General features: G+C 42.7%; 2 protein-coding genes across 2 annotated transcripts in view; one reads left to right on the forward strand and one right to left on the reverse strand.

Moving 5' to 3' along the window:
* The window catches only part of MCPH1 (microcephalin 1), a 133,096-nt gene that overhangs the window by 21,265 nt on the left and 84,786 nt on the right, over window positions 1-27,045 (reverse strand). The gene's annotated exons all lie outside the window — the stretch shown is intronic.
* The window catches only part of ANGPT2 (angiopoietin 2), a 52,433-nt gene continuing 51,521 nt past the window's right edge, over window positions 26,134-27,045 (forward strand). The window contains exon 1 of the mRNA XM_081189141.1: window positions 26,134-26,880. Within this exon, the coding sequence (XP_081045267.1) occupies window positions 26,590-26,880 (291 nt within the window). The 5' untranslated portion in view covers window positions 26,134-26,589. The remainder of the gene's footprint in view (window positions 26,881-27,045) is intronic.

The raw sequence follows: 27,045 nt of genomic DNA on the forward strand, positions 1-27,045 counted from the left end.
TTTTGGAAGTCTTCTAAGAAGCTGCTGCTGGAGAAGGACTGTGAGCAACATCAAGGGACAGGTGTTTCCAGGACCAAGACGAAAGCAAGGTGTCAAGCTCCCTTGTTATTTTTCTGTTGCCAGGAGGTATAATGTTGCCAGTGTAATCTTGTTATATTTATAGTACTGAAATGTTGTTTTTGGATGTTATATTTGCTGTTATGTTGCAGTTTCAGCAAGCCATTATGAAATGGTTCTTGCGATGGTTGATCTTGAGATGTATTCTTTGTTTCAAGCCGCTTTGAGCATGATGTTTTTTGAGGAAAGGGGGAAAAAATGATGCTGACGCAACCCCACCCCTCATCACTTTCCCTAATGTTCCGGAGGGTCATTCATTGGGAGGTAGTGGGCGTAGCAGGTTGAAGGAGTTTGGAGTTTGTCTAACTTAGTGCTTCTTCTTTTCTCAATAAATCAACATCCCTGATATGAAATGAAAGCTGACTATCCCCCCCCTTTTTTCATGGACCTCATCTTTTCATATGTTAACTAGCCATAACTTACAAGGTTTAAGTTTTCTGAATTCAGTGCACACACCAATAATTAATATTTATATTCCCCATATGGATTTCACTAAAGCTTACTTTCCAGAAAACATAAAAACTGAAATGAGATAGAAATGAGTCTACTTTTGGGCTGGCTGAGAAACTTTTTTTTTTTTTTTTTTTGCTTACTGTTCCAATATACACCAAGAACTCATGCCAGTTACCCCTTCCATCACTCTTTTGGGCTTCTAGAATTAAAATAATAACAATATTTCAAACAGACAAAGAAGGAGCAATGGCTTAGCCAACAAAAGACCCATCTCAGAATTAGCTGCATTTGCCGTGGGTCGAATACCATGACATTTCCTGCTGTGGCCTCTTTGGTACTTTCCAGCTTCCCTGCGGTGTTCACCCAAACTGTCCCTGCTAAATATAATGGGTTGGATCCTGGCCAAGCCTTCTTCCTCAGCTGAAGAAGTGTGATACTCAAAATGCACTGGGATTTATCACATATCATTCCTTATTTGTTCAGATATTTTATACTTGAAAATATTAAAATATGAACCCTGCATCTATGTGGTTTCCCACACCTTTACTTTTTATGAATGGTGGTGCAGCCCTTCAGCTTGATTCAGTGCTGCGCATGTACTTTGTTCACACACTTTTTATGGGCCACCTGTACAATGTCATGAACAAAAAACCCTCCCCCCCCCATGTTCGGCTTCTGGAATTCCCCCTCCCAGTTCTGAAAATCTGACTTTTTAAAAGCTAAATGGAATAGCATTCCACAGGTGCACAGGGCCCAGCATGCTGATAATGTGGCTGATTCTGACCTGTATAGATTTCTCTAGCCTAGGGTTGGCTAACCCTTTGGGGAGGCTAAGGCATACCCTCCAACATTTCTCTGGTGAAAATAAAGGTGTCCTCTCCAACATTTGTCCAACAAAAATAGGGACGTCCTACCATACCCCCCCCCGGACGCGGGTGGCGCTGTGGGTTAAAGCCTCAGTGCCTAGGACTTGCCGATCGAAAGGTCGGCGGTTCAAATCCCCGCGGCGGGGTGCGCTCCCGTTGCTCAGTCCCAGCACCTGCCAACCTAGCAGTTCGAAAGCACCCTTGGGTGCAAGTAGATAAATAGGGACCGCTTACCAGCGGGAAGGTAAACGGTGTTTCCGTGTGCTGCGCTGGCTCGCCAGATGCAGCTTGTCACGCTGGCCACGTGACCCGGAAGTGTCTGCGGACAGCGCTGGCTCCCGGCCTATAGAGTGAGATGAGCGCACAACCCCAGAGTCTGGCAAGACTGGCCCGTATGGGCAGGGGTACCTTTACCTTTACCTTTACCATACCCCCCAACACTTCTCTGATGAAAGTAGGGACGTTCTAAGGAAAAGAGGGACATTCTAGGATCAGAAACTGGGATGGCTCCTGTAAATCCAGGACCATTCCTGGAAAATAGGGTCACTTGGAGGGTCTGCTGAAGGTCACACTGACTTGTGGCCGACCCTCTGGACAAGGTGTTGAAGTAGTTGCAGTGAGAACTGCAGTTCACAAGGCTTAATAAGCTTCTCACATATTAATTGACCATAAAAGTTATCAGTTCTCTGCAACCAACAGAAATGGTACTCATTCACATTTACACTCCTCGTGACTTTCTGTACATACATAAAAACTGGAATGAGGTCAGAACTGTTTGGGAAATGTTTCTGTAACTTTCCATTCCGATAAACAAAGAGAGATCAGGCCAACAGCCATTGCCCTTTCTATCATTCTTTCTTGTAATATAAAAAATTATTTGAAACAGACCAAAACAGAGAGTGAGAGCGCGCAAAGCCTTTGCCAGGAGTCCTATACCCATCACAGAAACAGCTGCATTCACAATGGGTCAAATACCATGACATTCCCTGCTGTGGCCTATTTGGTACATTCCAGCTACCCTGCGGTGTTCACCCAAACCGTCCCTGCTAAATAATATTGTTTATTGTTACCATATTGTGATTCTAATAGAATTGTGCACAGACAACAGAATTAATAGCTGAGAGTTTAGATTTGAGCTACAAGACTTAACTCTTGGGGGTTCAAAGTACTACACGCCCATGTTCACACATGCATGTATGAGAGACCAGCAATAATTCAGACCTCACAAAAATAAAATTGGTAGTTTATAGACTAATGTAATTGTCTTTACTCATCAATGAAATAGTTATCTATTGTGCTGGTGCATCGTGGCTCAGTTGGGCATGAGCCCAGAAATAGCGATGATGATGATGATGATGATGATGATGATGATAATAATAATAATAATAATAATAATAATAATAATAATAATAATAATAATGTATTATTTATACCCCACCCAACAGAATATTAAAAACATGATAAAACATCAAACATTAAAAACTGTCCTAAACAGGGCTGCCTTCAGATGTCTTCTAAAAGTGAGATAGTTGTTTATTTCCTTGGCATCTGATGGGCGGGTGTTCCATAGGGCTGGCGCCACTACCGAGAAGGCCCTCTGCCTGGTTCCCTGTAACCTTACTTCTTGCAGTGAGGGAACTGCCAGAAGGCCCTTGGAGCTGGACCTCAGTGTTCGGGCTGAACAATGGGGGGTAGAGACGCTCCTTCAGGTATACTGGGCAGAGGCCATTTAGGGCTTTAACGGTCAGCACCAACACTTTGAGTTGTGCTCGGAAACGTACTGGGAGCCAATGTAGGTCTTTCAGGACCATTGTTATATGATCTTGGCAGCCACTCCCAGTCACCAGTCTAGCTGCTGCATTCTGGATTAGTTGTAGTTTCTGGGTCACCTTCAAAGGTAGCCCCACGTAGAGCACACTGATGATGATGATGATAATTTTATTATTTATACCCCGCTCATCTGGATGGGTTTTCCCGGCCACTCTGGGCGGCTTACAGCATATATAAAAACCTAGTAAAATATCAAACATTAAATGAACGCAGGCATCTGCCTGATCCCAAATGAGACCACATGGCTTTCCTAGATCAATTCAATATGGCTACAGTGACTGGCAGTAGCCCTCTGGGGATTTAGGGAGGAGCTTTTTGTTTACTCTACCCAGAGCCAGGGACTGAACCTGGGACATTAGGATAAAATGTGGAAACTTCATATAGCAGGGCAAGCAGAAGGGAAAATAAATGGATGCTGAAAACTAAAATGGGTTAACTGTATTTTGTTTTGAGGATGCCCATTCTGGTTATCCCACTTTGGTTTTGGCCTTATTCTGTGGAATTGTTTCTTTATTTCCTACCCTTCACCCCAAGGTTCCCAAGGTGGGTTAACACACACACACACACACACACACACACTTTTTTAAAAAAAGAAAAGGCTGTTAGGTTTTTAATGTAAGATGTTAACTTAAAGACATGCCCATATTGTACTCCTACTGCCAGCGGACTACAGACTGCGTGTGATCGAGATCGCAAGTCACTGTGTGCATTATCCCATAATCTTTGCTTTAACGTCTTTAGGGCGCCTTCATAACCCAGGTAATACAGTTGGGGAGGGGGTGACAGACCAATAGAGATGGCTTTTTTAGCCGTGGTTTTCTGCATTTGCTGACAAATTCCTCATTGGTCAGGTGTTGGTACAAACCCTTCCCTAGATCAAACACTGAAATCCTGAGCCAATGTTTCAGGGCAGCCCACCACGCTTTAGTTGAAATTGGGCATTCACCAGCTTCGAACAGAAGTATGGAGTTGGGGACACAGTTGGGTACCTACAGCAGAGATCGTAGAAATTTTGCCTGGACCGTAATAAAGATTGATGATTTTAAAGAAAAGGTTTTAAACAACTTACAAGCAGTGGCTGATTGAATACGACCCCAGGGAAACCTTGTGAATGGCTGTGTTGGGAAGGGGTACCGGAAAAGCTCCGTTGCACATATGAGCACTACAGACAGTCTTTTGGATTTCAGGCACTGTGAAGGAACACTGTTATGCATTAGGGTGTGAGCCAGAGTGGATAAAACAAGCTCTTGAGTATTAACAGAGTTACCTGGGGGAAACACAAAAAGGAGGCTCTGCCCCAAGGTGCTTACAATCTAAAATTCAACATGAAGGAAACAGAGGGAGGAAATGGTCAGTTTGGCTTCATCAGAACTGAATAAGGTCAATACAAATGCGGCACGTTTAGTACATCAGAACATGTTGTTGGTACTTATACTTTAGAGCCAGGCTAGAAAATACCAGAGCTCAGCTGATAAGAATCGGGCCGGGGGCGGTATTCACTTGTTGTGATGAGAAGTTTAGTTTATAGGAACTCTGTTCACTATTTGTACGTCCATATCAGAACTCTCTACAAACATACTGCTTGCATTTATAAAGGGGTTAACATACAACTGCTTTTTCTGTTAGGGAAACAGATGTCAGGAACTAATTATTTTGCTGTTGCCACAAATGTCCTTTGCTCTAAAACCATTGTTTATTCCTCTTACCCAATTTCTCACTTCCTTTTTATTTTCTCTGACATCAGTTTTTAATGAGTCGTGTGACTCCAGAGTTGAGGTAACATGTATTTATACCGATTGATTCATGAATGCCAGCTTGAAATGGGAGGCTTCCTAAGCGGCGGAGATGGAGGTGTTTGGAAATAAAACAACTTAAAAAGGCAAATACTTTGAAAGGACTTTAAAATCCATCATTAAACATGCCTGTACAAAACAATGCACGTCTTCTCTCTCTTGAAACTTGTTTAAAAGGTAGCATGCATGAAGGCAAAGTGCTGTAGAACAATTTTATTTTGGTTCAGATCAGCCCAAGCCTTGCTCCCAAAATGTGAGGATAGCACTGCAGCCTAAATGGCCTAAATACAGAAATATACCACGTAATGTAGAAATGAGGCCTATTTAAAAGTAAAATTATGTGCCAGGGCTGGCCAGAGAGCTTTGGGCACCTGAGGCAAGATGCGCTACTGATGCTCCCCCACCCCGCCTACAGAATCAGGCCCACACCCTGGTGGGGTGGGAGAAGTATGCCACCCAAGGCAGGCTGCCTTGTTGGCGCACTGGTCATGCCAGGGCAGCAAGCAGAGCTTAGGGGCTGCAGGGAAGACCACATGGTACACCTTTCTAGCCACTTTCCACCCCTCTGAATTTGCCTCCTGAGGCAGCTGCATCATTCTGCTTCATGATAGCGCCGGCCCTGCTATGTGTTATGAAAAGTAGTGGAAAGTGTTTCATGGGCAATGGATAGTCTTGGGGAAGCCTCTGTATACAGTGGTACCTCGGGTTAAGTACTTAATTCGTTTTGGAGGTCCGTTCTTAAAGCGTGTTCTCCTTCATGGAGAGCACGTGTTGCGGTGGGGGCTGCCAGGACACTCCAAAGTTGGGGGGGCGGGCTAATTGATCGTTGGCCACTGATACGATTGGGGCTTCCCTTGTTGTTGGGAAGAAGTTAATGTTGCCATTTTTTGATTGACAGCCAGAAATAGTAAAACTCCTTGCATGAGGCTAGAGCTTCCTCTTTTCGCCCGTGCATCAGATTGCCCGTCCCTCCCTCCCTAGAATAGGGTTGTTCGCTTTGACCTTGCTATGCCTGTCATGGGGTTGTCTGCTTTGGGGCAGGGGCCTGGTAGGAATTTTGTCCATCTGGCTGATTGGCTGGGGCCATTTGGTTTTTGCCTACTGCGTAGCAAATCGTCACAACTTGTAAGGTTGCGGTTAGGCATTGGTTTATGGTTTGGTTGGTTGAGGGGCATGGATTGGCTGTGCCTGCCCCTCTAATGCTGCTGCTGCAAGGGATTCCATTAAAGGAATTGGGGGCTAACTATTGCTTGTCCACTCTGTCAAGGGGGCTCGGGCCATAGCAATGAGCTCCTGGTTGCATTTGGGGTGAGGGCAGGTTCCCTGCTCCGCGTAACCCCCAAGTGTATTCCCCCATTCTGACTTTCGCATCGTGCGGAATGTCAGTCTGTCCCCCATGGTGGGGGCAGATAGTTGCAACCAATGCCTACGCAACCACTCACAAATTTGTATTTTAATAAAGTTGTGGCCAAAATTATGCCAAAAATCTTAAACAAAAACTTCTGTGTAATGTGTGAGTTATTGGGGTGGACCTGGGGACCTCGACACGCAACCTGAAACTGTTCTTAACCTGAAGCACCACTTTAGCTAATGGGGCCTCCTGCTGCCGCCACGCCGCCGGAGCACGATTTCTGTTCTCATCCTGAAGCAAGGTTCTTAACCTGAAGCACTATTTCTGGGTTAGCGGAGTCTGTAACCTGAAACTTATGTAACCTGAAGTGTATGTAACTCAAGGTACCACTGTATTTGCAAACCTTGGATCACACCTAATGCATAAACTACCAGACTGGGTTGAAATGCAAAAATATAATGCTCAGCTTCGACAGCAACTGAAAATGATCTTAACCTTAACAAAATAAACCCCGTAATAGTTCTATATTTACAAGAAAGGTTAAGTCCAGTCAAAGGCGACTATGAGATGTGGCGCTCATCTAGCTTTTCAGGCCGAGGGAGCCGGCGTTTGTCCATAGACAGCTTTCTGGGTCACGTGACCAGCATGACTAAACTGCTTTTGGCGCAACGGTACACTGTGACAGAAACCAGAGCACATGGTAATGTCATTTACCTTCCCGCCGCAGCGGTACCTATTTATCTACTTGAACTGGTGTGCTTTTGAACTGCTAGGTTGGCAGGAGCTAGGACAGAGCAACGGGAGCTCACCTGTTGTGGGGATTCAAACCGCTGACCTTCTGATCGGCAAGCCCAAGAGACTCAGTGGTTTAGACGACAGTGCCACCCACGTCCCTTTTAACAGAATCGTATCTATCTATCTATATCTATCATCTATCTATCATCTATCTATCTATCTATCTATCTATCTATCTATCTATCTATCTATCATCTATCTACCATGCCTATTTTCCAAAGCTACCCCACACCCCACCAACCAGTTTGGAATGTGTCATTGAACTGTGATAATGCCTCTTGCCTGACTGAAAAGAGAGGTGTCTGAGCACATGCATCTAAACCTATGAAGTTTGTGTGGCTGAAATGTGGCGTCTTATACAAAGGTAGGAGCCACGCCCATTGCTCTGGCCACGTCCACCACTGGCATGCGACTTCTGGAAGGTTTCCTGTTAGGGAACATGACCCTTGGGTTAAAAAAGGCTTCCCACCCCTGTTCTGTATAATGTTGGCCAAATGATTTTTAGATTTAACATTCTTAAAATTTATTTTGAATACAGAGCACTTTGTTTTCTCATTCAAGTACATTCCTCCATCTGTTCTAAATCTAAACTAAGGACCAAAACCTTTCGGTTGGGTAAGTTTTGTTTTAAACCAGAAATAAATTTGGGACGATTAGGGGAAGCATAAAAAGTGTTGCTTTGAATTTTCATTCTTTTTTGGTTTCATGTATTTTGACCCATTTTACATGTTGCAAGGAATATTTAGGTTGGTTAGTCCAATTCTGAATCTTATTTTTATGAGACTTGTAAGTCACTTGTTACACCGAGTGGCTTACAACGTATCTAAAAACAGGAATGTATTATAATGCTTTCATATAGATACATAAGCAATACATTTTTTTAAAAAAATACAAATAACCTGCATCCAAACAACTGCAAGTAGCTTAATGCTACAAAACGTCTTTCTCCCTATGTTTTAATTTGCAATCCCATACACATTTACCTTGGAGTAAGCCCCATGTAACACAGTGTGCCTTACTTCCTACTAGACATTCATAAAGTTGTGCCACTTAAGTCTAAATGGCTAAAATATATGCGGGCAATAAACATTAATTCATCGCCAGTTAATTAACAGCATTTGGAACAGGAATTATTTTTCCAGCCCAGTATTTATTGATGTTTTTACTGATCTTATTGTAATTCTGTACATTGTATTCCGCACTGCTAGGAATATTTAAACAAATAAATACTAATATGGAGTATTCAGAGGTGTGCAGGAGATTAAAGAAAACAGGGGAAGTCTACAACAAGGCAAACCTCCTGTTTCTCCAGCAATTGACTAACTGTTCTGAGATTTCCTTATGAGGTGAAGGACTGAAACTAGCAGGGGTTAAAGGTCAGGTGCACCACTTGGAAATATCCAGAATCAGGGAATCCTTTTAGGTGAAGAAAGTATTTTGGGAGGTAAATTCCATGAGACTTATTTAGCAAGATAATGTTGGAGACATTCAAGGATGAGACAGATTTGCTTTAGCCTATCTGAACAAATTTTATTAATTATATAACTATTTTTTAAAAAAGAAGAAACAGCTGAGAAACACAATGATAAAATTCAATGGTTATTAAAAGATAGAAGGGAGTAGAACATTAACAGATTTACACAGGTAAACCGTATTTTCAGTTGCCCTGAAATAAGATAAAAGATAATGAGATAAAACAGCTTATGTACCAAGTGATAAATTACAAGGAATGCTCTTAGAAGAGAAAGTAACAACAGCCTACTACTGATAAGCAAAACTTTCAGTTGCCCAAACATGTTTCAACCATACAATAGTCTTCAGTGCCACATACTGAAAAGCAATTTAACTGCCTCAGAGTATTTGTGTATGATGACATATCTTGTTAAAGTTGCAGTTTTTGATGTGAAATAGAAACAAGCAATTGCTTTGGTCTTGTCACACTTGTAGGAAAATGAGGTGCAAAGGGATATACAGTGGTACCTCAGGTTACATACGCTTCAAGTTACATATGCTTCAGGTTACAGACTCCGCTAACCCAGAAATAGTACCTCGGGTTAAGAACTTTGCTTCAGGATGAGAACAGAAATCATCCTCCGGCGGCCCGGCGGCATCAAGAGGCCCCATTAGCTAAAGTGGTACCTCAGGTTAAGAACAGTTTCAGGTTAAGAACGGACCTCCAGAACGAATTAAGTGCTTAACCCGAGGTACCACTGTACAGCTAAAACAGAGTGAGATGGGAAAGAGACAGAATTCAACAAGGACTGATAGACCATGGGCAACATGGCAGAAAGGGAGAAGCTGCGGCCTTCCAGATGTTGGCTGGCCAGCTGGGGCTGATGGGAGTTGAAGTCCACAAACATCTGGATTCTGCATCCCTGCTATAGCAATAATGCTAATGCAGTTTATAGTACATGACAAGGCTGCTAGGAACTGCGCGCACTATTTTAACCTCTGTGAAAAAAGCAGCGCCTTCAACAGATGCCATCTCACCAAGATGTCTCCTGAGTTCTTGCATCGCTTCTCTTTTGAAGAGTGGGGCTTTGTGTGCACTCTGCTGCTGCTTTGTGCATTCTCTTGGGCATCTTTGTACATTTCTATCAAGTAGCTCAAAGGATATTGAGAACTTGGCTCTCTTGGCGCAAGGGCAAAATGCCATCTAATCCAGTGGAAAAGAATAATTCAACATTGACAACAAAAATGGCTTGGTGTTGTGGAGAAAACACAGCACAATTTCTTTTTAATCCACAGTCAATTGACCTAAGCTTTTCTAAAAGTGTTTCAGCTGCTACACCAACTACAGCCATCCTGAACAGTGACAGCTTGGCCACAGTGTCCCAAGCACTGGTAACTTCAAGACCAGATTATTGAAATGCTCTGTATGTGGAGCTGCCATTAAAGGTAAAGAGTAAAGGGACCCCTGACCATTAGGTCCAGTCGTGGTCGACTCTGGGGTTGCGGCGCTCATCTTGCTTTATTGGCCGAGGGAGCCGGCGTACAGCTTCCGGGTCATGTGGCCAGCATGACTAAGCCGATTCTGGCAAACCAGAGCAGCACACGGAAATGCTGTTTACCTTCCCACCAGAGTGGTACCTATTTATCTACTTGCATTTGACATGCTTTCGAACTGCTAGGTTGGCAGGAGCAGGGACCGAGCAATGGGAGCTCACCCCGTCGCAGGGATTCGAACCACCGACCTTCTGATTGGCAAGTTCTAGGCTCTGTGGTTTAACCCACAGCGCCACCCGTGTCCCAGAGCTGCCATTAAGGCCGTTTCAAACCTGCAGCTGGAGCAGAATACAGCAGCTTGGTTGCTGAGTGGATCGACTTACTGTGAGAAGGTAACTCCCGTAATAAATATGGAACAGCTGATTGGTTCAAAACTGGGAAAGGAGTACGACAAGGCTGTATATTGTCTCCCTGCTTATTTAACTCATATGCAGAATTAATCATGCGAAAGGCTGGGCTGGATGAATCCCAAGCCGGAATTAAGATTGCCGGAAGAAATATCAACAACCTCAGATATGCGTCAGATGACACAACCTTGATGGAAGAAAGTGAGGAGGAATCACCCTTTTAATGAGGGTGAATGAGGAGAGCACAAAATATGGTCTGAAGCTCAACATCAAAAAAACGAAGATCATGTCCATTGGTCCCATCACCTCCTGGCAAATAGAAGGGGAAGAAATGGAGGTAGTGAGAGATATTACTTTCTTTTTTTTAAAAAAAAATTTTTTTATTGGTTTTACAAAATTTTTTTAAAACAATACAAACATATAAAAATACATACAAACACGTATAGTTTCATAACCTTTTTTTTCATAAGCCTTGTTTCTCAGACTCCCCCATACCTCCCCTTTCTGCATCCCAAGTTTCAAAAGTTTTTAGCAACTCTAAATTTTTCTTTCAATCCTCTGTCCTCTTAATCTTTCCTTCAGTCTGATCTTATGTTGCTGTAACCCTTTCTTGCTCAAAACCTCGACATTCTAACATTCATCAAGTTTATAATAGTCCTTAAGATAAATTTTAAATTTCTTCCATTCTTCTTCCGCCGTCTCCTTTCCCTGATCGCGGATCCTGCCAGTCATCTCGGCTAATGTCATATAGTCCATCACTTTCATCTGCCATTCTTCCAGAGTGGGTAGATCTTGTGTCTTCCAATACTTTGCGATGAGTATTCTTGCTGCTGTTGTAGCATACATAAAGAAAGTTCTGTCTTTCTTTGACACCAATTGGCCGACAATGCCCAAGAGAAAGGCCTCTGGTTTCTTAGAGAAAGTACATTTAAGTACCTTTTTCATTTCATTATATATCATTTCCCAGAAAGCCTTAATCTTCGGGCATGTCCACCAAAGCTGATAGAAAGTACCTTCAGTCTCTTTACATTTCCAACACCTATTATCAGGCAAATGATAAATTTTTGCTAGCTTGACTGGGGTCATGTACCACCTATAGATCATTTTCATAATATTTTCCTTTAAGGCATTACATGCCGTAAATTTAATACCAGTGTTCCACAACCATTCCCAGTCAGCCAACATGATGTTATGACCAATATCTTGTGCCCACTTAATCATAGCTGATTTAACTGTGTATTCCATTTCAGCAGCAAATTATACATTCTTGACAAATTCTTAGTATTGGGTTCTAACAGTTCAATCTCTAATTTTGATTTTTCCACCTGGAAGCCAATTTTCCTGTCCTGTTTATAAACCTCCATTATTTGGAAGTATTGAAGCCAATCTTGTAATTTAGATTTCAATTTCTCATTACTCTGTAATTTCAATTTATCTCCATCCTGTTCCAGAATTTCGCAATATTTTGGCCATCCGGCCTCCATATTGAGTTTCTTCAATGCCTTAGCCTCCAAGGGTGACAACCATCTAGGGGTTTTGCTTTCCAACAAATCTTTGTATCTTATCCAAACATTAAACAATGCTTTTCTGACAATATGGTTTTTGAAGGCCCTATGCACCTTGATTTTATCATACCATAAATATGCATGCCAACCAAATGCATTATTAAAACCTTCCAAGTCCAGAATGTCTGTGTTCTCGAGGAGCATCCACTCTTTCAGCCAGCAAAACGCTGCTGCTGCTTCATAGTACAATTTTAAATCCGGCAGGGCAAATCCCCCTCTTTCTTTAGCATCTGTCAGTATTTTAAATTTAATTCTGGGCTTTTTGCCCTGCCAGACAAATTTCGAAATATCTTTCTGCCACCTCTTGAAACAGTCCATCTTGTCAAGAATCTGCAAGGTTTGAAATAAAAATAACATTCTAGGCAATACATTCATCTTGATAACTGCAATTCGGCCTAACATCGACAATTTCAAATTTGACCATATTTCTAGATCTTTTTTAATTTCTGACCAACATTTTTCATAGTTGTCCTTATACAAATTCAAATTTTTAGATGTCAAATAAACCCCTAGGTATTTCACCTTCTTAACCACTGTCAACCCTGTCTCTTCTTGAAATTTCTCCTTCTCCATGGCTGTTAAGTTTTTTTCTAAAACTTTAGTTTTTTGTTTATTCAGTTTGAATCCGGCTACCTGGCCGAATTGTTGAATTATCTCCAACACCCTTTTCGTACTAGTGTTTGGCTCTTGTAAGGTCAATACTAAGTCATCTGCAAATGCCCTTAACTTGTAATGTTTAGCTCCGACCTGTATACCTTTAACCTGCTGGTCATTTCTAATCATATTCAGCAACACCTCCAGAACAGAAATAAAAAGCAATGGGGAAATTGGGCATCCCTGTCGTGTTCCTTTTTCTATCTTAAGTTCCTCTGTTATCACATTATTTACAATCAACTTGGCTTTTTGTTCAGAGTATATCGCACCCATACCATTCTCAAATCCTTGGCCTACCCCCATCCCCTGAAGATTCTTTTTCATAAAACTCCAAGAAATGTTGTCAAAGGCTTTCTCCGCGTCCACAAAGATCAGCACTGCTTTAGTGTTTATTTTCACCTCTAGCAATTCCAGAATATCTATTATATTCCTTACATTGTCTGATAGGTGCCTTTTTGGGAGAAAGCCTGCTTGGTCCTTGTGAATCTTCTCCATCAACACTCTTTTAAATCTTTTTGCCAAAATGTCTGCAAAAATTTTGTAATCCACATTAAGTAATGATATTGGGCGGTAGTTCTTAAGTTGAGTCTTTTCAGTCTCTGTCTTTGGTATGAGTGAGATATACGCTTCTTTCCACGATTCTGGTGCCTTTTTCCCCTCTAAGATCTCGTTGCAGACTTCCTTTAACGGATAAACCAACCACTCCTTCAAAGATTTATAGTATCTGGAAGTCAGTCCATCTGGCCCTGGAGATTTGCCCAGTTGCATGTCTTGAATGGCACCCTCTATCTCTTGTTCTGTTATTCTCTGATTTAAATCCACCTTGCTTTGATGAGAGATCTTTTGTAATCCATATTTATTAAGGAATTTATCTATGTCCTCTTCATTTTGTGGTCCTTGAGAGTAAAGTTTCTTAAAATAACTCAAAAAGCAGTTTCTAATCTCATTGGGTTTAGATATGTTCTTTCCATCCACTTCTAGACTTGTAACTGTATTTAGTTTCTGCCTTTTCTTCAATTGCCATGCCAGAAGTTTGCCACATTTATCTGCCGATTCGAATGTCTTTTGTTTCATTTGCTTTATCTTCCATTCAATCTCTTGATTCATCAATTCCATATATTGTATTTGATATAACTTAATCTCTCTCAGAATCTCCTGGGACTTTGGTTTTGATCTTAATTTTTTCTCTCCTTCTTTTATCTTTTCCAGAATCTTTTCCTTCTTCTCATTCTGCTTTCTCTTTTTTATTGAATTTTGTTGAATCAAAAATCCTCGCATCACAACTTTACTTGCGTCCCAGATCACTCTTTTTTCCACATCGGCCTTTAGATTTATTTCAAAATAGTCCTTTAAAGTTTTTTGGGCCTTCATGTGGATCTCTTTATCTCGAAACAGGGTGTCATTCATCCTCCATCTGAATTGACCAGTTGTTGTAAGTTTCATTTCCATCTTCAGTGCGTTATGGTCGGAGCAGGTTTTTGGGCAGATTTCTATTTTCTTGATCTTTGGAGCCATCCCACTAGTAATCCAAATTTGGTCGATTCTGGTCCAGGTCATCATTGCTTGGGAGAAAAAGGTTCCCTCTCTCTCCAGAGGGTTCCTTGTTCTCCATATGTCTATTAGGTCCATATTTTCCGTCATCTCAAAAAAGGTCTTCGGAAGTCTCCCTTCCTTGGAGATTGTCAGTCTTTGTGCCTTATCCATATTTGTAGAGACTACACCATTCATGTCTCCCATGATTATCATATTGTAATCCAGATAGTCCATCAGAGTTTCATGGAGTTTCTTGAAGAATTCCGCCTTGCCTTCATTTGGTGCGTAAATTCCAACTATTAAATATTTTTCTCCTTGTACTTGTATTTCAACTGCCAGATATCTTCCTTGTTCGTCTTTAAACATCATTTTTGGGACCCATTTTTCTTTTACATAAATCACGACTCCTCTTTTCTTGACTTTGTCCGATGAGATGTATTCTTGTCCTAATCTTTTATTTACAAGTAATTTCCTGTGAGCTCTGGTTATATGGGTTTCTTGTAAACAAATCAAATCCAATTGTTCTCTTTTCAAGATATGGAATACTTGGCGTCTCCTCAAAGGCATGTTCAGCCCATTACAATTCCAGCTTAGGAATTGCAGGGCCATCTTGTTATTTTTCTGTTACTCCTCCAACCGCTCCAAGTTGTTGCTCTTCCTCTGATGGTGCTGGGTTAAGTCCATACGATAGGTTAAGAATGTCAAGTGCTCTCCTTTGTTCTGCAATTGGGTCCACAGTTCCCTTCTGTAAATCCTCTTGGTTTCTTTCCAGGAATCTCTCTTTGTCTTGTATTGTCTTTATTTTCACCTTCTTTCCCTTATAGTCAAAAGACAGTCCTCGTGGGTACTCCCACCTGAAAGGGATGATGTTCTTCTTCAACAGATAGACCAGGTCCTTATAGAAGGTTCTCAACTCCAAGATGTGTTTAGGGATATCTTTAAAGATCTGTATGGATGAATTTTCAATTTGCAAGGCCCTTCCGTAATGTAATTTTAATATTTTATCTCTTTCTTCCTTCGATCTAAGGGTAATCAAACAGTCCCTCGGGGTCTTTCTGTTCTGTCTTCTGCCCAGTCTAAATGCTGTTGTTATTTTAATTTCTTCGTCCTTCAAGTCTTCCCAGAAATCAGCAAACTCTCGTGTTAAAAACTCCACTAGGTTATCTCCTTCGCTCTCGGGAATCAGTCTTAATTTCAGATTTCTTTCCTTTCTCTGTAATTCCCACAAAGCCAGAGTTGTATCATGTTCATACACTTTTTTAGCAATCGGTTCCAAGTTCTGTTGAGTCTCTCCAGCAATAGTTCTGGCTTCCTCTGCAATCTTACGTGTTGCGGAATTTTCTTGGACCAGCTTGTTTATAGATTCTGTATTCAAATCCAATCTTGCTGTTAGTTCTGTTAATTTCTGTGTATTTTCTGTACTCTGCTTTGTCAAATTCTCCAGAGACTGATTTATCTTGAGAAGCGCTTGTGTCACTGACTCCATAGAGGCAGCTGTCACTTTTTCTTGTCCTGTTGTTCCTGTAGGAGTTACGCCGGTAATTGAGCCTCTTTTCTTTTGTTGCTGTTGCTGGTATTGTTGTTGCTTAGCCTTAGCTCTTGTGGTTATCTCTTCTGCTGGGCCACTCATGTCCCAAGGTCGTTCCCAGGAAAACAGTCCCCTGATGGAAAATTCCACTGTCCTAACTATTACAACCGTTACTTTAGCCCTCTAGGGGGAGCAGACCAAAAAGTCCAAGTATAGAGACAAAGAGGTTAAAAAACAAGTATATCAGGAGGCTTGTAAAAATCTGTTACAGCACTTTTCCCAGTAGATACAATTTCAACATGCTCCAGTATACTGTAACAACAGAGTCCAAGAAATTTGTATCAAAAGAAACTTCAACTATGTAGCTTTCCCAGGAGTTAAAGACAGTTCAGTGCTTTAATGTCTTGTTTGGCAGTCCGCTTCAGGGCATTAAGGCAGCAGAAGGTTTTTTCCTTTTTTAAATAAATCATGCAGTTCTTAATGTCCTTTTTTTCCCCTCCCCTCTGCCCTGCTTGCTAGAGGGGAGATCTAAGTTCAATGTCAGGTTTAAGTAGTCAAAAAATGTCTCATACGGATGCAGCTCTAAATTTCCGTTGCTTTAGCTGTCATGCAGTCGGGAGAAGGCAGACTTCCTTAATTTTCACCTTCCCCGTTTTCAGCCAAATTTTCTTTAAAGAAGTCCCAAATTAACGTTCGATCTTACGGGTTTTTTAGTTTCAGATTTACAGGAAGGAATCGGCGCTCTCCGTCAATGGCGACACGGCTTCACCCTGCGGGCTGGGTAGCGACTCTCAGCACCGCGCTCTCCCGATGCCGTTCCGGAGCCTTTAAAAAGGCTCTTTCTGCAGTAAAGGGGGGCGCTTCTGGTGCCCACCGAGTCTCCTTGTTCACAGGCTTCAGCACCTGTGATTTTAGGGGTCCCCCGCTTGCCGTAGCGGGTCAGACCCGAACTCGCAGGGCAGTCCTCCTCCGGAGCTCGGAAAGAGGACCGCCATTAACACTGGCGCCGACCGGAAGTCCCGAGAGATATTACTTTCTTGGGCTCCATGATCACTGCAGATGGTGACAGCAGTCACAAAATTAAAAGACGCCTGCTTCTTGGGAGATAAGCAATGACAAACATAGACAGCATCTTAAAAAGCAGAGACATCACCTTGACGACAAAGGTCCGTATAGTTAAAGCTATGGTTTTCCCAGTAATGATGTATGGAAATGAGAGCTGGACCATAAAGAAGGCTGATTGCTAAAGAATTGTTGCTTTTGAATTATGGTGCTGGAGGAGACTCTTGAGAGTCCCATGGACTGCAAGAAGATCAAACCTATCCATTCTTAAGGAAATCAGCCCTGAGTGCTCACTGGAAGGACAGATCGTGAAGCTGAGGCTCCAGTACTTTGGCCACCTCATGAGAAGACAAAACTCTCTGGAAAAGACCCTGATGTTGGGAAAGATGGAGGGCACAAGGAGAAGGGGACGACGGAGGACGAGATGGTTGGACAGTGTTCTCGAAGCTACCAGCATGAGTTTGATCAAACTGTGGGAGGCAGTGGAAGACAGAAGTGCCTGGCGTGCTCTGGTCCATGGGGTCACGAAGAGTCAGACACGACTAAGCGACTAAACAACAACAACAAAGAATTCCAAGGTCCCAAATATAAAATAAACGTTCATAAATTTACAAGGCAAACACATACATAAGTATATAAACCAAGTGTCTAAAATAGTACAGGAGAATAATGCTGAAGTCATTTTGACTCTCCTAGTGACCTCAAATATTTCTCTGCAAGAAGGAAGGAAATGGGAAAGTCTCTCCATTGTCTTTTGCTTACCTGTCTTAAGGGTGTACTTGTGTGGGTGAATAGGGTGAGCCTGTGACCTGGATTCAGGAATTAAAGTATTTACCATCACAAAAGAATGGTCGGGCTGTCTCGGCAATGCAATCAGTGACCATTATCAGGTATCCTGGCAGAAAGAATTTCTGCTGTAGACCGCTTCTTTCTGTGATGTATGTATGATGTTTTGGGGGTGGCCTCTGGCTACAGGGTGGGCAACTTCAGAAGTCTATATAAGGACTTGCGCACCATTGTTTGGGGTCCCTTCTGCCTCCTGTGTGTGGCAGTGAACACCCTGTTGCAACAGTTAATAAAGATCAGGCTTACTAGCTGCCTGGCTTCTCAATATTCTCTGGTTGGCCTCTGTTATTTTCTCCTTCCGATAGGGAACCTACTTAAGGACTCTATATGGGCTCTTGGATTCCCCATAAGGGAAACGGTGCAGTTTTTCTTACAACAAAGGAACTGCACAGACTGCCAATTTCATACCAAGTCAAGCTGAAAGGTTGGTTGCTAGTTTACAAATCCCTAAACAACTTGGGACCTGGTTACCTGAGAGGGTGCCTCCTGTCGTACAGACCTGCCTGTTCACTGAGATTCTTAGATGAAGCCCCCTTGGTGGGTCCTCAACCAAGGATCTATCTGACAACCACCTTGGAAGAGGCCAGCACCTTCCAAATGGAACAGTCCTCCATCAGTCATACCTCGGGTTACAGCCACTTCAGGTTGCATTTTTTTGGGTTACGGACCGCCCAAACCCGGAAGTACTGGAACGGGTTACTTCCGGGTTTCGGTGGTTGCGCATGTGCAGAAGCATTAAATCGTGCTTTGCGCATGTGCAGAAACACTGAATCGCGCAACCAGCACATGCACAGATTATGAATGCATCCCGCATGGATCACGTTCGCAACCCGAGCGTCCACTGTACTTTAAATCTCTTTCTTCACAACTGGCACTTACTGACCACTAACCTTAGTACAGTGGTGCCTCGCAAGACGAAAAGAATCCGTTCTGTGATTCTCTTCGTTTAGCGGTTTTTTCGTCTTGTGAAGCAAGCCCATTGAAGGATTAGCGGATTAGCGCTATTAGCGGCTTATCTGCTGATCGGATCAGCTGATAAGCGGCTTAGCGGCTTAGAAAAAGGGGGGGGAAGGAAAAAAAACCAGCAGGAACTCGCAAGACATTGTCATCTTGAGAAGCAAGCCCATAGGGAATTCGTTTTGCGAAGCACCTCCAAAACGGAAAACTCTTTCGTCTAGCGAGTTTTCCGTCTTGCGAGGCATTCGTCTTGCGGGGCACCACTGTACCGAGTTTTATTTTTTTATTTAGAAAAGGATTTATCACACCCCTTTGGAATTCCTGAATATAAAGCAGCATAGAAGTGTTTTAAAGAAACAAATAAATGGGAAGGGTATTGTAACCTAAATTCTACTGGAATGAACGCGCACTCAAAATCAACGGGACGGATTACAAGGAGGTGCGCTGAGGATCTGCATGTAAGGCAGCCTGCCAAGTTTTATACTGCTTCCCAAATGTTTATGCTTTCTGTGTTGGAACCAAAGATCTCACAGAAGTGCCCGTCAAACAGAGGCTATGCAGCTGGAAGTAAAAAGATAATAGCAGTGGGATCCAGGCATCTCTTTTAAAAGAGCTAAGTAATATACTGTGTGGATTTTTTTAAAAGGGAGAAAAAAAGGCTGCCTAAGGAAGGGGAAATTAGTGTTTCCCAGGAAAGAAAATGCCTGAAGCACATCTGGCAAACTATATCTTTAACCCCTTTTACAAGGTGAGTTATGTTGAGTGAACACCCTTTAACTTTTTTTTTTTAAATGGGAAAGATCTAATTTGTACTTTAAATATACTGAGACAGTATTTGCTATTTTATGTCTAAAAGCGTTTAATCAATCAAAAACAAGCAGGAAATCACAGTACAAAAAAAATGACTGTTCCATCTGAAGAACATGCTGAACATGAAGATGAAAATATTATGTCTGAAACACACACACACAATTAAATATGAAGCAAATTAAAGAACTCAGACTCAAAAGACTTTGTTTTGGTGCTCATCATAGGCTATGAGCCAGGAGGAGAGATGACCGGAGGGCTGGGAAGGACCTACATATGAAAACAAAACAAAAATGGTTTATCGTGTAATTACTTGATTTCTATTTCACTATATCTGTGGCTTCACGGGGACGTGGGTGGAGCTGTGGTCTAAACAACTGAGCCTTGGGCTTGCTGATCGAAAGGTTGGCGGTTTGAATCCCAGTGACAGGGTGAGCTCCCGTTGCTCGGTCCCAGCTCCTGCCAACCTAGCAGTTTGAAAGCACATCAAAGTGCAAGTAGATAAATAGGTACCGCTCCATTGGGAAGGTAAACAGTGTTTCCGTGCGCTGCTCTGGTTTCGCCAGAAGCGGCTTAGTTATGCTGGCTGCATGACCTGGAAAAACTGTCTGTGGACAAACATCGGCTCTCTCAGCCAGTAAAGTGAGATAAGCGCCACAACCCCAGAGTCGTTCGCAACTGGACTTAACTGTCAGGGGTCCTTTACCTTTTTATCTGTGGCTTTAGAGTAGCTAACAGCGGTGCTCCTACCCCTTGCCCCCATCTTAATGTTAATACAGTGGTACCTCAGGTTAAGTACTTAATTCGTTCCGGAGGTCCGTTCTTAACCTGAAACTGTTCTTAACCTGAAGCACCACTTTAGCTAATGGGGCCTCCTGCTGCTGCTGCATCGCCGCCGCACAATTTCTGTTCTCATCTTGAAGCAAAGTTCTTAACCCGAGGTACTATTTCTGGGTGGGTGGAGTCTGTAACCTGAAGCGTACATAACCTGAAGCGTATGTAACCTGAGGTACCACTGTAGTTCCATCCCTGAAAGGCAAACAATCTAAGAAAAGGCTTTGATTTCTCTTACTTTACTTATTTTAAGATGTTTAAATATCCTGTCTTTCTGTCTAACAGACCTCTGAGGCAGCTTCTCCTCTACCCACTGCAAAGAGAATGTACATTTTAAAAGAAGGAGAAGGTAATGGTGACTAGATTCTATCCTGTTTCTCTTTAAATGTTCTGCAGGAACCATGTATAAAAATGTGCCCCTCTCTAGGACTGGAGAGGAGCACCACAACAACAGTGTACCAAAAATCTGACAACTAACAGTGACGTCCCGATGCTTCCACACTCCAACGGAAAATACTGTTCTGTACAATTCAAACAATTCAAATAAAAGACTCTACTAGAATGGCAAAATTTGATAACATTATTTATTTGGTTAGAAAAGAAGGCAAGGGTGGACCGAATCACTGGGAGAGAGAAGAACTGTGGAAGGGGCAGATTGAATATTCCAGATGTGGAATGATGTTATGAGAAAGGCACACTCTCAGGGACAACAAATTGGTTCAAAAAAGACCCACAGAAGAATTTACAGTATGAAATATATTGTGGATGTCCAAAAAGAGTAGAAAAATGGAATAGTGGGCAAAGTTTTATAGGTAATGTCTGTATAACAATATATGAGAAATGCCAGCCTTATTTAGCACCTGGTACATTACCAATTGCATCAGAAATTGACCAACTAAGTTAGTTCTTGGTATGAGCTTTCGTGTGCATGCACACTTCTTCAGATACACAGTGTATCTGAAGAAGTGTGCATGCACACGAAAGCTCATACCAAGAACTAACTTAGTTGGTCTTTAAGGTGCTACTGGAAGGAATTTTTTTATTTTGACTATGGCAGACCAACACGGCTACCTATCTACTATCAGAAATTGAGGATGAGATATTCAGTCTTGTTGGACATTTGATTTGGGGGATTGATGGAAAGAGAATGGTATTCACAACTATGAAGTCTAGAAAAGACATGTGGATGAGCAAAAGAGAAATTGTTAGTAATGCTTCCCATATTTCAGTATGCTGTGTACAAATAAGATCTTTTAAAAACAGATTAGACTGAAGGTAGGAGTTCAGAGCGGAGATGTTTGAAAAGTTGATTAGAAAATGTCTAATAAACCAGATTGGTAGTTGGTATTTGGCGAGCCAACATGACAGTGATGTGGGATTGAGGACTGGAGTGATCGTTCTGTGATATTATGGCAGTGGAAAAAGCTGTAATGTAGCTTTTGAATGAGTGTTTGTGTGTGTGTGTGTGTGTGTGTGTGTGTGTGTGTGTGTGTGTGTGTGAACTGGAGTCAAACAATTCCCAAGACTAGCACAGATCTATTGCAAAAGAGCTGCAGAACAAAATCCTGGATGAAGTTTGAAATTTTTTATTCAGCACTGGTGCCAACTTCATAATAGCAACAAATTTTAGATAAAATTAAGTTAAAATAGCTGAACAATAGCATGGAGGAGTAAAAAGGCAATAAGATGAAGGTAATGACAAATGTTGTTTCTGCAAAGTCGGTAAGGGGGATTTTCCTCCATATATAGTGGAGATGTCAGGAGGCAAGATGATACTGGAAGATGGTGTGGTCAGTGCTAAATGAAATATTGAAGACAAGATTGATTAGTAAACCATTACTACATCCTTTGAATTGTGTGGAGAAAGGATATTAAAGAACATTTGGCTGCAGGTATTTTAGAAAACTTTTTGCAGAGTTAGTATATTGGCAGAACTTGTAGGTCTTTCCTCTACCAATCATTGCTTTCACAAGTTAAAATTTTAACTGTGCTACTCATCAAGCACAGCACTATGTATGGGGTTTACTCTATATAGAATAAGCAGCAAAATGTCAAGAGGAAGATAGACAGGATTGGAGGTCTGATTGTGCTTTTGGCCCCAAAGCTCTCCAGCTCTGGCCCATCCATGCCACAAAATGTGCTACCTATGTAGGTATGCCACAGGTTGGCCACACATGCCCCAGTAGATCTTGGGCACTTGCTAAATAAATTGTTCCATTTATATTTACTTGGACCAACTAAAATGCCACAAAATAGTAGGGAAGCTTAGGCATTCTCCAGGCTGGATGTTGAGTGAAACTGCAGAGGCGGTGGTGAGGGCACGACGGTTATGCAGTTGCTCTGTCATGTACAGAAACCAGAATTACGCCCATGTTATATTAAGATCACGATGTGGGTCTATCAATGGCATACCAGTTTGGGAGCTTAAGTCATATGTGACTCAGAAAATCCAAAATAGCCACATGGCTGAGGGAAGGATCCATCCATGACCATGGAGAATATGGCCAAGAATCTCCCCATGGGCCTCACTGTTCTTACCCTAATGACATCCTGTGGTAAAAATCGCAGGATACATTCCTGGACATTATGGGAGATTCCAGCCATTCCCCCCTCCCTCAGGGATCTAATAATGACACTGATGAGAAAGGGGGCATTCTGTGGACACCAGGAGGAGGAAGCCAACGTGTAATTGGGCTGACACATCCACAAAACATATTCTTCACCACAAACTTCAACACTCTTGGCCAAGCAAAACATGACCATGCTCAATAAAGAAAGCTCGCCTACTCAAGAGGACCTCTTATTGGGAGAATAATAATTTTAGGATTCCCACAGGATGGGCTAATTTTTACAGGGTGTGTTTAGACAAGCTTGAATCCAGAACAGAAGAACACATGGGAAGTTACTGCAAACTTCCCTTGGCATTTCTCACTGTTTTGCCAGCTTGTTGGAATATGTAGATGCCTATGGATCTGCCTCAGAAAGCTGCCTTATGTCAGGTCCAGTCCAGTATTGCCTGATCTGACTTGCAGCAGATCTCAGGCACACCTCTCTCCCATCGTTGGCTGCGAGATCCTCTTTTCCATGGCATTTCTGGGGAATGAATCAGGGATCTTGCACAGGGGTCGGCAAAGTTTTTGTGGCCCCACGGACGCCGCGGTGGGCCAGTGTGTGTGTGTGTGTGTGTGTGTGCGCGCGCACACACACACACACACACACACGTGCAAACGCTATTTCCGGCGCTCCTTCTGGCGCGGAGGAGGCGTGCGCAGCTTCCCATTGGCTGCAGGAGCTTCCCGGCCAGCGGCATAGAAGGCGTTCCCTGCTTTGCTCAGCACAGGTTTAGCACAGTGCACGGGAGCCAACCGAGCGGGGGGGGGGTCCCGAGCTGGTGGCAGGGGGTCCATGGGCCGCTTAAACAACCCCATGGGCTGCTTGTGGCCCATGGGCCTTAGGTTGCCGACCCCTGATCTTGCACCTGCAACACCTTTGCTTCTCCATGAAGCTATGGTCCCACCTTCACTTGTTAAAGCAGTATCAGGTCCGAACGGCATGTGATACTTAGCATGCAGTTTGCCCTTGGATGATTGCTTTTTCTTTCACAAATGTGCTCTAGAGAACCCTCTAGAGCAGGGTTTTTTTGGGGGGGGAGCGCGGGAGGAAAGATGAAGGGAAACAGGAAATCCCATTGCTCAAGCGGACTTCTGTTGTGTAAGCAGACAGACATCACTGGATGCCCTTTACACTCTTTGCCTGCTCTTTCTTTTATTTCTTGCGCTGCTTTAAATATACTGCAATTATAATTTTGTGCGAAATTCTCTTGCCCTTGAAGATACTGCTCTGGAAACTTCTAATGAGTACTGGCTTATTCACCCTGACTACCTCAGATAAGAATTCCCAGGCCTGTGCAGGTCTACTCAAAAGTAACTCCGACTGGATTTGATTGGCTTACATTAAAGCAAGTATATAATGGTTGTTTTCCCTGGAACAGCAGACTTAGGGAGCAACGTAAACCAAAGAGTCACTGGAATGATGTTGGGATCCAACAGATCTCTGGCTCAGCTGCCAATACCTGGTGCAGTCAGGCTACGCTGGCATAAGTCCCACACCCTGGCTCAGCCAGAGAGATGCACCTCCCTCCCAGCTCAACCAGGGCTGAGCCCCCTAAGCTGAGACTGGTGAATTTTATACTGGTGTAAGCCCTTCGTGGGGGTGGGGGGGGAAGGGTGCTCTGGAAGATGGGTGGAAGTGGGACTGGGCATATGCGGGATCCTAACTTCATTCAGTTCAGTCACATGACCTGGTAACTCAGAGGTTACCCAGAGGTCTAAGCTTGCAAAAAAGGGTGGTGCATACCAACCTTTTAAAGACTCCCCCCCCACCCCGGTCAGGCTTAGGTGGCAGTAGCCCTGCTTCTGAACAGATAATTTATGCCATTTTAATTTAAGGCAGCAGAAGTTCTGCTGGCTTCCTATACTTAGGACACTAATATTGGTATGTGAGTGAAAGTAATGCCTTTCTGATTTTAGTATGACACACACACACACACACACACACACACACACACACTTTTATAAATGGGAGAAACTTACCTATTTGCTCTCAACAGACAGCTGGGAGAAAAATAAATTCCTATTCCCCAAGCCATACAGCCAGGAAAAAATGTAAATAAATAATAACATAAAAATACAATCAATTTATTTTTATCAAACACAATAGTGCTCCTTCCAATTGTCCTGAGACTACACAGAAAGAGGGAAGGGAAACTTAAGAAGCGGGCAGGAGGGGGCAGGACAAGAACAATAAGCAGCTTCAGGTGGTGTCAGGGGTTGCATTAAATTGGGGGTCAGATGGGATACAACGTGGCCACTTGTGCTTTAGTACAAGTGAGGGAATGGAAAGAAGCATAGGTGGCATACAGAATATCTGGGTCATTTGAGGATACATTGACAGGTATCTGAAAAACGTGGTACTCTGGGACTGAAATGAGATGTAAGCATAGATAACATGTGCTTCCTAAGCAAACTTCTGGTTTGAAGTTGGAAGTGTGGGGAACATATCGTCATTTAGGTAAGGAAGCAGCAAAAAGATCATGGGTTTCATGTACTCCCTACTGCACACTCATTTCTTGTTTCACAGAAACCACAGGGTGCCAGGCTGCCCGAATTGGGACAAACTACAGTGTGACCAAACTACAGTTTGCATCCAAACTGGGAATACACTTGAAATCATGGGTGCTGATTGTAGTTTGTGCAAACCATAGTTTGCTGGATTTGGATGTCACGGCAAACTATGGTTTGCACTCGCCCAAAAAGAAATTAATAGAATGCAGTGGGAGGTGGGAGTGTATTATCACAAAGCCTATTACAGAGCCAACACATATTCAATGTCTTGCTTCTATGGTCCCAAACCAATTTCCAGCATTCTGTATTGCCTAAGAGATAATCCGAGGTTTCTTAATACTCTGGGCTAAATATTCACTCAAGTGTTCCCAACAGTATCGAAGTCTGCTTTTGTTTGGAAATAAGATTTCCATTTGCACAAAATGCTAAGCAAACCATACAATGTTGACTTTAAGATTAAACTCAAAAGGGACTTTTCGCATCTCCCCAGCAGGAAGCAAAGGAATGCCTGTGACTGTGTTTGTAAATTTTAAAGTATTAAAAGTAACAGATACAGCCTCAGTTTTTTTTAAAAAGCAACCCCACAACACAGAGATTTTCAGAGAGAATGAGACATCCTGGAGACCCTTGATAGGGGAGGTGCTTAGGAAATTCATGAGTCTCCTTTAGCTGATCATTTTTGCCCCTGGAGAGGCTTCCTGCAGGACGCTAAATGCATAAAACAGCATGCTCTAAACAGTCATGCTGCCTCACTACGCAACCCTCACCAGGAAGATAACGGATATACAAGAAAGAGGAATGTTACCAGCTGCACATGTTCAAGTCCTCTTCTCAATCTAGCTGAAGGAAAGGACACTGCATAATTTGGAATAGCAGATGATTATATCCTTTTCAAAAAGAAAAACGCAGAATCTGAAAATGGACCACAGAGCCAGCAGCAGCTGAGACAGATCTGCCTGACAACTTTTTAACCAAGCTTGGGACTCAACAAGAAACTGGGACTCAACTCCCACCCCCCTGCCAGATTCGCACATGTCAGTGGGGCACTGACTGCTGGAAGACGCTATCTAGATAACCTTCGCTCTTTAACAGCGTTTGATCTTCTGATTTATAAAGGGGAAAATGTGGCGGCATGTTTGCTTTATTCTGAGCTGCAATCTTGCTCTTGTTCTGGGATTCAACTCCTTCAGGAAAAACATAGAGACCCTGGGCAAAAAGCAGTACCAAGTCCAGCATGGTTTGTGTAGCTACACTTTCCTTTTGCCTGAAACAGAAAATTGCCGTTCTTCTTCCTCTACCTCCTACGTTTCCAATGCAGTGCAGAGGGATGCACCTTTAGATTATGATGATTCCGTACAAAGGCTCCAACTTCTTGAAAACATCCTGGAAAACAACACGCAATGGCTAATGAAGGTAAAAAAACAAACCTGTATTATTTCTATCCTACATGTGGGTTCTTGCAGCAGCGCAATTTGCTGATTTGTTGTTTTCCCTTTTGACGAGTGAGTACATTGAGTTGCGGAACATTTCATTCACTTGCTCTTGACAAACAACTTTGCCGAAAACATTTAGTACGAC

Source organism: Podarcis bocagei (assembly GCF_964188305.1).
Source record: "Podarcis bocagei genome assembly, chromosome: 3".
Lineage (NCBI taxonomy): Eukaryota > Metazoa > Chordata > Lepidosauria > Squamata > Lacertidae > Podarcis > Podarcis bocagei.